Raw genomic sequence first — 12,687 nt, 5'->3', positions numbered from 1 at the left:
ATCAGGAGGTGCTAGTTCACTGTCAGGGTGGCTCGGATCTGGAACCAACTTCCAAGCAAAGTGGTGCTGGCTCCTTCCCTAGGGGTCTTTAAGAGGAGGCTGGATGTACACTTTGCTGAGGTTGTCTAACCCCAGTACTCTTTCCTGCCATGGCAGGGGGTTGGCCTTGATGATCTGCTTGGGTCCCTTCTGACCCTACCTACTATGAAATGATTATTCCAGTTCTTTTAGGGTAAGTGGTGGGGGAGGGTTGTATTATGATTTTTATTGCATCCTATTTCCTTCCTTTGGATTTTTCTTTGGATTGGTAAGTATTGGAAGTTTGGAGAATTTTGTGTGGGTATCAAGGGCGACCGGTGCTGCCTTAGTCGGGGCGGAGGGGCATGTGGCTCCCCCCGCCCCATGTCCAGTCCCGCTGACTGCCAATCTTGCTGCCCAGGGGCACCCCCGTGGTTGATCCAGCAATGGCCAATCTCTGTGGCTGCTTCTGGGAGTGGCTGCAATGATCAGCCAGCACTGGTGGCCCCCCCTGCAAGTGTTTCTGCCTGCCCCCACTTCCCATTGCCCAAGCAGCAAGGATGGCTGGTCAGGGGGTGTATGTGCACTCCCTACGCATTGCCACTGGTGGGTATTAAGCAGTGCAGCAGGGCTGCAACCTTCAAATTTGGACTTCCTAGGCCTCTAAATATTGGTAGTTATAAGAGAAGAGGGGTAGGGGACAGGTTAGTCTGTGTAGGCCTGCGTGAATACTTTTCTACTTAGCATTCACTCTGTGGCACTGTGAGATAAGAAGGGACCTATCGAATTTGATTTAACAGATTTTATGGATTCTGCAAAATCCAGCATTGCCTGCAGAATCTGTGAAATCTGCAGGGGGAAAAAAAATTACCGAAAATAAAATGTTAGCTCACCAGAAGGAGTTCTTAGCGGCAGCCTGCTGGGGTGGAGAGTGGGGGGCTGCCCACTTAGAGGACTGCTGACAAGATGGAACCCTCCCACCCCCATCACTGGTTGGCTGTGAGTGCTGCTTGTCATATGGCTCTGTCCCTCTCCACTAGTTGGCGAGGGGTGGAGCCTTGTGATGGATTTGCAGCCAATTGGTGGCAAGGAACAGGGCCACTAGGGCTCTTCAGTCTATCAGGCATGGGGACCCGTGTGTTCCACCAGTGAAATGGCAGCTTGGGCCCATGTTCTGACTAAGAATTGGGTAGGTCCCTAGAGATAAAGGAATTAAGTTAGATTGACCTACTGTAGTCTGACCTATATGGCATCTCTTAAATGTTCATAGTGGGTTGCAATCTCAATACTGCCTTAGCACTTAATTAGGATAGACAGCAATATGTATGTTTTATAAGGTTGGCTGCTGTTCCTTTTAGCTTAAGACAAATGGGTAAGTGAAGGAGAATATCAGCCTTTCTCTCATATGTATTGGTATCCGAGTATTGGCTAATCACTTGTAACACAGAAGTAATCCTTGCTTCCTATGTTAGGAGCATGAGCTTGATTTGTGTTATTGAGATGGGTAGACAAAATAAATGAGCAGTGAGGTTGGTGATCATTCTTACCATTTGCAGAAGAAAATGTCATAATCTAAGCCATGGGTTTTCAGCCTTTTTAAATAAGTGTACTCCCGGCGGCTGGATGTGGAGCGGGGGTGGCACGTAGCTGAATGCAGAGCGGCGGCACGGAGTGGTGGATGCAGCGGCAGTTGCAGCAGTGTTCGAGTCCCCCCCCCGTCCAACTGGCCAGGTAGTACTGTGTGGCCTGCAGAGGAGCAGCACTGCCCTTGCCCCAGCCCTGCTCCTGGGAGGCGGGGGCACGGGGTGGTGGGTGGTGGCACTCTGTCCCTGCCCACCCATCCGCACATACCCGCTAGGGCCTTCCCAAGTATCCGCACAACCCCCGATCTAGGCCCTTCTTGGTTCCTTTGCATATTTAAATGTGTCCCCTTTTATATAAGTATAAAATACATGATAGCATGAGTTTAAAACCTGGGAGGTTGTCCTCTATTCACATCTTCTCCCTCACTTCATTCACTTCTTTACTCACTTTTTCTTTAATCTCCATGAACTCTCTCACTTATTTTCTACCCCACATCTGCTACTGTCCATTATAGTTGTTCTTTCACAGGTTCCCCCTCAGTCTTATATGTCTCTACACTGGATTAGTTACTGCAAAAGAGGGGAGAGCCAAACTGTAAAGAATAGCTCTGCTGCAATTGTACTGAAGTAGTACCCACAACTGCTACCAGTTGGCAGGGTGTGTATCTATGGAAGGAGCTGTGACAAGAAAGTAATACCAGCTGGAAGTGTCTTTGGAGAGAGGATGATTAGCAGGGATCCTGGTTTTTGCCTGATTTTAAAAAATTGGAAATTTTCTGATTTAAAAACCCCAAAGTCTGTAATTAAAAATAAAGGCCCACTGCAACCACCCCTGGCCCTGCTGGTGCCCCTCACTCACTTCACAGCCCTGTTTGTGCCCCTTGCCCCTCATCCACAGCCCCTGCCACCTCCCCCCAGCTCTGCCAGAGCTGCCTCTAGCAATGGGGCCAGGGACCCAGGTCTGCAGCTCCCTGCCCCTGACAGAAGACAGCTGCTGCAGGAGAAGGAGCATGAAGCTGGCTCCCCCGGTCCCAGCTGCCTGCCTACTGTGAGCTTGGGCAGGGGTGGGGCTGGCTCCATGCTGCAGTGCACACTCCTGAGGGGCTAGGGTACCCACACCCCACAGTTCTGTGGGGGGTAGATGCATGCTGCAGGCTTGTGCTCCCTGCCCTGCTGCCCTCCCCTGGGGCCTCTGCAGCGCAGTGTGTGCAGCTGGGCACAGCGGGGCTGCTCAGGAAAGCTGCTTGCCCCTGTGAGCGCCACACTGCCCTGGTGACACTTCCCCAGTGCACAGGGATAGCAGTGAGGGGCATAACCCTCATTTTATGTTAGTAAAGGGGAAAATCCATGGTTTGCTCCATTTTTCCATGGGAAACGGAAAACCCTGACGATTAGTCAGTAACAATGAAACTTGAGAGAAAAAGTACAATTTATTTTTGTCTTGGAATGAAAATACTTTAATCTGTTATGCTGGATGACTATTGCTATTGCCATGCTGGACACTTGGGTATCTGCAGCTTTTAAATATTAGTTTAAAGCCTTTTTTCTGTTCCCTGTAAGCAGGCAAAACCTTCTACTGTAGAAGTATTGGAGAAAATTGATAAGGTATGTATTTGGCTCTTCATTATGCCTGGTTTTTTTTGTTTAGTTTAGAAATAGATCTGATATCTGGTCATTTCTTTAAAAGTGTGGCAGTTTTACAAATATGGAAATAAGTATTATATGAATGCTTATTTTAGAGCATTCATGTACTGGAGGCTGGGGATTTTAGGTGAAAGAAAATAGGGAGCAGAACCTTCAGCATTGGTTTTTAAGCACAAGCAGTATTTACTCAAACAATGACAAACTTTATTGTTTGTCTACATATGTATTCAGGCTAACGTGAAGGAATGCTAAGGGTGGCCTAGTTGTACAATCCTATTATGGCTAATGCTTAAGCCCTCACTTTGTGTTCCCCAGAAACATTTCGCTAAAGCAAAGTTCTGTTTATTAGGTTCATTAGCAGACCTTCCAGTGCAAGTTAAGTGTTACAGAGTTTTCCAAGGGAGGTGTTAGGCAAGGACAGAATAGATAATTAAGTGATTTAGTATTATTCTACTTGGTATTTGATACAGGTGCCAGTGGTCCATAGGAAAATTACATATTTTGAAATATGCTGGTGGCAGTTTTCATTGTGTAGCTAATGAAAATGTGGATGATCCTGTCGTCATTCAATGTGAAATCAAAATAATGGCACAGCAGAATACTTCTAGATTATTAATTAATCTTCCAGAAACAGTATTCAAATATTCATGATTCTTAATAGGATAGAGCATTGAAATAAAAACTTACTTGAAAAGGTGGTTGAAATATTTTAGCTTACTCGTGTGAGAAGATGATACTATTAAATTAGGGCACATCTGAGATTTAACAAATGACACTTAAAGCATCGGTACTCAAACTGTTTTTAGCAGCTCTTTTTAGTGACTATAGAAAGGTTGCCAATTGTATGGTGCTAATTCTCACTCTTGTTTCCAAATTACTAAATCGTACTAAGATAGCTAACTATATTAATTTCCAATATAAATATTATTGTTCCAGTTGCTGTAGTGCCCAGGAATCATTAGTGGAGTGCAGGTGATTCATATCACAATCTTTGTATTAAGATATAATTCATGTTATGAAAATTATACGTTGTCAAGTATAAGAAGCCTGTTTGTGTAGAAGCTTTATAAAAATAAACCGAACCATTTAAGTTTAGCAAATGTTATAAAGGTAGCAAACCTAATAAGATGACAAAGAAAATGAAGATATAAATTTACTTTGTAAACCTTATCTACATTTATAAACTTACATTTATTTACAGGAAATCCAAGCATTAGAAGAATTTAGAGAAAAAAATCAGAGGCTGCAGAAGCTATGGGTTGGAAGGCTACTTCTCTACTCTTCAGTTCTTTATCTTATTACCTGTTTAATTGTATATTTGTGGTGTCTTCCTGATGAATGGACAGCAAGGCTGATTATGACGCTTCCATTTTTTGCATTTCCATTGATGTAAGTAAACTATGCCGTTTTTCTTAACTGCTATCTCTTTCTTAGAAGGAGATGGAAAGTACTTCTCAGCAGGGGCTTCTGTTTTTTTTGACAATTCTTGACTTGTCAGAACTTGCTGGATTTTCTCTTTAAAATAGATCTGAGTAGTTATGCATATGCTTTCTTTGAGGGAAATATCTCTCTTGGGCCATACTGGGTATGAAGGACAACTAAAAGATTTTTCTAGTTAAAAGATGTTAACATCTAAAATTGCGTAGCTTATTAGCACCTTAATTAAGGTTGTATAAATCGGAAGAGCCATAAATACTAGAGGATGTTGTATAAGATCACTGTTCATCTGTTTGTTTTGTGTTTTCAATTCTTATTTAGAAAAATTATCTTGAATCTTGTCTGAAAGCGGTACACAAAATAAACTAGCTACACAAAATGCTGCCCTATGCAAATGGGAAAGATGATTTCTCCTGTTTTGTCAGTTCTGGTACTTTTTGCCTGTAAACCTAGGCAAAGATTGAAACTAATTATTTTGCTCCTTTAAACATACAGGGATACGTTTTTAAGTGTTGGGTTCTTTTTTTCCCCCAAAATGTTCTTGGCTTTGCTTTTTGCTGTCTTAGAATTTTTAACATTTGCTAATGATAACTTGCTAGATGTACAATAGAAAGAATGGATGCTTACTGTTTTCATTCAACTTATTTGAGACTTACTTTCCAGGTACTACTTGTTTTCTAAAAAATATTTCCCTCCCTTTTCCCCGCTCCTTCTCCCCTCCCTCTCCTTCCCCCCCGCCCAAAAAAAAAAAAATTGCATAGCGGCAAATTAAGAGATGGAGTTCAATTCCCTTAACGTGTTACAGAATCAATTCAGGCTTCCTGTATTAGTTACAAGCACTTCAAGTTTGAGTTTGTTTGCAAATTTATTTTTGCCTGAAACTTGATTGTTCAAGGTTTCAAACTTTTGGGGTGGGGAAAAATATGGGGTCAGAATTAGTCCTTTGAGGCTCTTACTGTGATTACTATAGTAAGATTGAATGTAAATCATGCACAGCAGAACATATCAGATTTCTTGTTTTAAAATACTTTTGTGTGTGTGTATGCATGTTTGTGCAGACACACGTAGTGGTCTTCAACCTGGTTAGATTTGAGGTACCCCTTGGAAAATACCAGGTCTTAGCTATTACTCATTTTTTGAGTACAGAAGAATATTGGAGCACTTTTTTTTTCCTGTTGCAGAGAACTTGGAAAGACTCACAACAAGTTACAATAGGAGTGCTCAGCCTTGGGCCTGCAGAGAGTCCCCACAGGTCTGGAAATCTGGCAGCAGGAGATCAGATCTCTGGACCCTGACTGTCAAGTCTGGCACCTTATCCCAGTGTGCAGGACTGGGTCTGGGGGTGGTGCTGGACTGGAGAGGGGGCAGTGCTAGCTCTGTGACCCAGTCCTGGCATGAGAAGGGCTGGTGGGAGTGGTGCCTGCCACCTTGGACCCAGTCCTGGCATGGGTGATAGGGAGGGGGCAGTGCAGGTAAAATCAGGCCCTGGGGGCCAGCTTATGTCATCTAGGCCACTCATCTGGCCTGTGGGGCCAAAAGTTTGAATACCACTGGGTTACAATATTTTTGACACTCTGGATTCCTACTTGAAATTTCTGGATTGGTCTTGTGAATCAGACACAGATGACAGTGCTATATGGTTTGGTACCCTTAAAGATCTTATGGCAGGTTCAAAATCACTTTATTAATGAGTTACTCTACAGTTTTAGCATTTGTTTGTAAAGGGATGTGTATATCATGAAATTCTCTTGGGAGCGAAAGTATGTAGACCATTTTACCTAGGTAGCAATGTAGTAACTGGACTTGGCTGATTTAGAATATAAGGGTCAAAATGGGCATTTTCAAAAAAAGAATGATTGGCCTTTGTTTTCTAGCGCAGTATTCTTACCTGTAAAACTTGCTCATGACATCAAGCAAAGCAAGTCAGGAAAGGAGTACTGATAGCTTCCCCTTTACACTCAGGGCAAAATTAGTGTAGATAGCATGTTGTTATTTAAGGAGCTGGCTCCTAGTACTTGTTTTCTTGAGTTTTTACACTGGATCCTTTGTTCTTTTCCTTTTCTTTGTTCAATGCATATTCACTTTTGAATGATTGGCTTCCATAAACTCCTGGGCCAAGCAACCATCAAGCATATGAATATTTAGAACTAAATGTATTCTCTGTTATAACTTGCAAACATGTGTCTATTTGTTTTTGTTTCCTTTTTATTTCCCCTTCCCCCTCCTCGGTCCCATACTCTTCAGGTTTTTATCTGGCAGGTGTAAACGGCAAGTAGCTGCCAACATGTCTGTGCTCTCGATCAAGAGATGAATCCATGCTGAGTGTTTGGTGCCACCCAGTACTAGCTCTATATAGTTTGCTTAGAAAAGAAAACTCTCATATGTCTGCCTCTCCCAAGCTGCAGTCACTCACTAACATATTACTGCCTTGGGTCATTCCCCCAGAGTCTGAGCACATTACAGATGCTGGTACAGTCAGTTAAATTGTAGGAATATGTAACATACATTCAGAATACACTGTAATAGCTATTGAGCACTTGAAAAATATGGCAGTATATCAGGAGGCCCCACTTCTTCAAAGTGCAACTTGTTCAGTTAAGAACAGTTTCATGTGGTTCCCCCCCCCCTTCTCCACCTTAATCTGAGAATTAAAAACCGTATAAAATTTTTAAATTAATATCTTCTTTTTAAGCTGTAACTAGGATGGACAGCTATTTAAAATTTTGCCTTAATATCCTAAAGGTAAGAATCTGCAGTTAAAACTTTAATGTTTTTTACACCAGTGGTGCTCAACCTTTTTGACCTGGAGGGCCAAGTGACTGGGCTGGATTGTGCCCCATGTGCCAGGATTGAGCCCTGGGGCTCAGCAATGCCCTCTCCGTGCCCCTGCATGCCGGTGCACAGGCCATGGGGCTCCCCATGGGCCTGGACATTTTGGCAGCAATGGATTTTTGTCATTGCTGTCCTGCCATCAAATTTCTGGCCCCTGGGGGGTCTCTATGGAGCAGATAATGCATAGCTGTGGGCTGGGGATTGAGTACCTCTGCTTTATACCATCTCTTTGCTCAGCCCGCAGCACTAATTAAAAAAAGGAGCTTGACTACTATTAAATAAATACAAATGCACCTATGAAAGGAAATGGAGCACATGCTCCGTACCAGTATAGAATTAGTCCTGATATAGACACTGATGTATCATTATCTCATTTACTTCATTGAGAAATGCTGTTCACTGTGTAAAAGAACTGTTACCAGTTTTCATAGTACTTAATAACTGTTTTAAAGATAGCTATTGAAACATGAATCTGAAAGTGGAATTTAATATTGTATACCTTTTCATAATTCTGCCTCAGTGGCTTGTTGTGTGACCTCAGACAATCAATTCACTTTCTTACTATATCTCCTTGGGTATCGGGGTAATGGTTAAATTAGCTCTGTGTGTATGTGGTTCTTACTGCTAGTTGCTGCAAGCATTTTGAACAGAAAAGCCAAAGAGAAATGTCAAATTATATGCTTATTAAGCAGTCATGCTGCTGTTTTATCAAACCCTTCATGGGATTTTCTTTCTCTTGTGCAAAGTATGATTTTTGAGTAACTCTAACCTCTACTGGACTTCTAACTTTTATTTTTGACTTTCATCTAATTCAGTCCCTCCGTTACTCTGTAGTATAGAGCCTGACATAAGGAGGGCTTCACATGTCTACTTGCCATTTGAGTTAGATTTGTTAATTGCCAGGAAAAGCTTCCAACTTCATTAGCATAAGTAGATTTAAGCCTTTTTTCTTAATTTTTCAAGTTCTTGTGACTGCAAGGAGAATATTCCATATATAACTGAATGTGAATAATGATGGCTTTGTCTTTCCAAAAATGTGGATGGATTACTGATTTTTATTTTCTGTTGAAGCAGCAGTATAAAATTGACCAGACTTGGGGCAGTTTTCCTGTTACTATTCTGAGCCCTGTAAAATTGACCAGAATCATGTCAATTTATTTTTCTTGGAAAGCTTTTAAGGTAGCAACTACACTGTAGTTGCTGCTCAAGGATTTCACTGGTATAAAACCACCCTCACCAACTCCCAAATATGAATTTACCTTGTAAGTCTAGTCCTATGGTCAGTATTTACCAGTTTAATGTTTTTAGTGTAACATGGCAATAAAGTAGCTTTTGATTTAGCTTCCTATAAGAAATATGCCTTTATTTTTTTAAGATGTTACCACCGCAAAGTTCTGTTCTTACTTAAAGCCTATTAAAAATGGAACTAAATATGCATCATTATCTATTTATTATTGCAGAACTCTTTGTTTGGGCTTAAGAAAATAATTTATTCAATCTTACCAGCTAATAAATATGTTGTTACTTTTTAGACCTCTTTTATATAATAATTTATCTTGATTACACTTTAATGGAAATATTTTTTACTTTGTGTATATCAAGGTTGACTGCTATATGAAGAAATACTTGCATTTCACTCGTAGCTCTCTGTTTTATAATACAGTCTAAACACTTTCACTTTTTTCTGCCTAGGTACTAAATTTACTTCAGTGAAAGTGCTTGAAACTAGCTGTTCTGTGAAACATACATTCCTAGTCAACATTCATAACAGGTTATTTTAAATCTATTTTGGGGGGCTGTTCCCACCCATAGTGAAAGATGAAGGTTGCTTCCTAGTACAAGCTAAACTCTTCAGTTTTATTAGTCTAAATGCGAACTAACTTTATTTTTCCCCCCCTCAGAATCTGGTTTATAAGAACACTACTCATTTTCTTCTTTTCCAAAAGAACAGAAAAGAATAGTAAGTTTATTTCCAATTTTTTTTTTAAAAATGTGTGAAACTAATTAGGAGTGTGCTGCCTCATTTCCTCCCCTCTATTTTGCTCTTCTGTCTGACCTTTATTGCAACTTCTTCATGGAAGTGTTATAAGGTACCTTCAGTTGGTTAAAAAATGTATCTATAGTGGTTATCAGTGGTTCATTGTCAAAATGGGGGGGGGATTCAAGTAGATCTTTCAGGCATCTGGTTTGGACACGGCTCTAGTCAGTATTTTCAGTAGTGACTTGTATGGTGGCATAAAGAGTCTGCTTATAAAACTTGTAGGTGACACTAAACTGGGAGCACTTGTAAGACAGGGCTTGGAATAAATTGAAGAAATGCTCTGAAGTCAACAAAATGGAACTCGAGAGAGAAGTGCAAGTTGTTAAACCTGGGAGAAGTCAAATGCACAATGCGAAAAGGGAATGACTGGCTAGGCAAGTAAAGCTGCAGAAGAGCACCTGCAGAGGTCTAGTGGACCACAAATTGAATGTGATACAAAAAATGAAATGCTGTTTCAAACATGGCAAATCTAATTCGGGGAAGTCTTACCATGAATGAATTGTCACCATAGGCGGTAATTCTTCTGTACTTGGTCCTGATGAGGCCTCAGCTTGAGTACTGTCTGGTTTTGGGTACCACATTGTAATGAAGATGCAGACCTATTGGAAAGGGTTCTGAAGAGTTAGATGAATTGAGTGGCTTTGAGGAAATGATGTGTGAAGAAACCTTGAAAAGGTTGAGTTTTTTTCGTCTAGCAAATACATGACTGGGGAAAGGGAAGAGTTGGTGGCATATTTAGCTTTCCGGTATGTAAAGATTTTTTACAAGGAGGAGGATGTTCAATTGTTCATGTCAGCTTCAGATATGATGAGGAATCTTAGCTTACTTTGCAGGTTAAGTGTTAAGAAAAGCTTTTTTAGTAAGGGTCATGCAGCACAGGAGCAAGTGACCTACGGACATCATATGATTTATTAACTTCATGGGAGGTTTTTTAAAATCAGGTTAGATAAACCTCTGCCAGGGATTTATCCTGTAAGGAATGTGGACTGGGATGACCTCTTGAGGTTCATTTCAGCCTGTTTACTTTTTGTAATGTTGCACCCTGCTTTTCAGCTGCTAAATTGAGTTGAGCCAAAGATGCATGGTATTGTAGTCCGATGATAGCTTCTAATAATTGTCACTTGATGATAGAGAAGGACATTTGCTCTATGAATTTATCTTGTGGATCATTCTTGCTCCCCTTTGCCATTCCTGTTGTACTAATCTATATATGTAAAAGTTTCCCAAGTTTTAAAATTATTGCAGTACTCCATGGAGCTGCATTTGAAGCTTACTTCATGGAAATGTACTTAAGTTGCATGCTGTGCAGAATGCAGCTGTTCCTTAAATAGTATAAGTCACTGCAATATAATATGGTAGTTGTTCAACTGCACTTGCACCGCTGGTGCAGTTCAAGGTGCTAAATGTTTAGGGCTTCTAGAGAAGTTATCTACTACTATCTATTCATCTACCATAGAAATTGCCTGTAGTGCATTGGAGGTCAGATCATGTAATTTGTATGACTGATGAATTTCAAAGGTGCCTAATTATGAGAGTAACTGGTCCAACTACAGGTGGTATTAGGTCTTGCAGCATATATTGTTGCTCTTCTTTGCGACTGAGTAGTTGTTAGCTGTGTTTGTGTATATAATATTAATTCTGTACATCTGCCCATTAAATACTAAGGAGTTTATTTTATAAATTAGAAATAAAAATGGCTTGTTGCATCAAAGCAAAGACTTCTCAGCAGAGAAGTGTTATGCTCGAATGTCAGCTGAATGTGCAAACTAGTATAAATTCCTTTTTAATGTTGAGAAATATATTAAAGCTGTTCCAGGAGGCTTAAGTAATATAAAAAAAAAAAATCTTGTTTTTCTCTCTATTTATTTGGGATGATCTAAATAATGGTTATGTAATTTGATCACTTCGGTTTTGTTTTTGCCTCTACTTTTCCCCGATGTTATGAGGTACATTTCTGGAAAAAATAGCACTAACAAAGTAATTTTGGAACCCACAAAATGAGATGTATAGAGGAAGAGGTTGGGTGCTAAACTTTCAATAGAGGAGGAATACAAGATGGTAAATACTCTCCTATATTTTTCTACTTTAGTAAAATCCATAATTCTATGCATAGTATTCTGTGAAGAAGGTAGCAAAGAATTGGTAGCATCAAGGGAATTCATTCTTTTACATTACTCACTGGCTTATTACAGTGAGGTTTTTTTTTTCCATGAGTGCCAAATTGCTAACATTGACTTCCAGGAAAAATCCCACTTGCATTTGACTTCATTTTTTTTCCTACAGAGATAACAGAGGTTAGGTGTTGTGCCTACTAGCTCTAACTGTGTCCCTTCTCTTTGCTGTGAAATGACCTTCTAGTAGTAATAGCTTCTCTTATAAAACTGGAGTTTTGTTAGAGTTTGGAAATGTTGGAAGGGTGAAATATAGATTCAGATGTTAAGTTTGCAATTGATCTAGCATCTGAAACTAGCCTGCATAACAGACTTCCTTGAAGTATATTAAAGCAGGTGAATCTGGGTCTCTAATACATGTATTAAAACTTGGATTTAAGGTTTTTCTGGTGAGTCAGGCTCCTTTACAGTCTTGAGCAAATTTTGCCTGTTGTACTAATTTTAATATAGGTCAAAACAGGTTTTGTGCTAGAAGTAGTTTGCTTAAAGAAGTGGTACATTAAAAGTTTTTTTATCGTTGCATTCTGTCATATACAGAAAAAACTAAAAAATATAACTTTTTTTTATAAGAGACCTTACTGTCATTTAAGAATTTTATATTATCAAAATATAAGATTTGCTGATAGTTGGTATGACTTGGAGCCAGCATGTGAACATTTTTCTGATCTCACAGTTGGGAGGATAGATATTCAACCTGTGTGTGCTGAAATTAGTATCATTTTTTTAAATGTATAAAATATCCATATCTTCCTTTTCTTTTTAAGGTGAAGCATTAGAAGAACTAAAATCCCAAAAAAAAAAAATAGTAAGTAAACTTTACTTCAAATAAATTGTCCGTTAAATCTTATTTTTATATATACTTTCAGCAGTTCTACCGACTGTTTACCTGTGTTACATAGCTTCAGAGTTTCATTTTTTTAACCTACTTTTTGTTTTCATGCATTCACAATATAGTTTAATA

General features: G+C 39.9%; 1 protein-coding gene across 2 annotated transcripts in view; it reads left to right on the top strand.

The window, feature by feature from the left end:
- Positions 1 to 12,687, top strand: part of LNPK (lunapark, ER junction formation factor) — an 83,165-nt gene that overhangs the window by 4,825 nt on the left and 65,653 nt on the right. The window contains exons 3-6 of one of the 2 annotated variants that reach the window (XM_019522965.1): positions 3,165 to 3,206; positions 4,447 to 4,634; positions 9,416 to 9,474; positions 12,491 to 12,531. In XM_019522965.1, coding sequence (XP_019378510.1) covers positions 3,165 to 3,206; positions 4,447 to 4,634; positions 9,416 to 9,474; positions 12,491 to 12,531 — 330 coding nt within the window. Of the gene's footprint in view, positions 1 to 3,161; positions 3,207 to 4,446; positions 4,635 to 9,415; positions 9,475 to 12,490; positions 12,532 to 12,687 lie in introns of both variants that reach the window. The other variant, XM_019522964.1, reaches the window with a different exon arrangement.

The sequence above is a fragment of the Gavialis gangeticus genome, unplaced genomic scaffold, assembly GCF_001723915.1.
Source record: "Gavialis gangeticus isolate Ggan-Ray unplaced genomic scaffold, GavGan_comp1, whole genome shotgun sequence".
Classification (NCBI taxonomy): Eukaryota; Metazoa; Chordata; order Crocodylia; family Gavialidae; genus Gavialis; species Gavialis gangeticus.
Note: the sequence above shows the minus strand (reverse complement) of the source record. Positions and strands in the feature narration are given on the sequence as shown.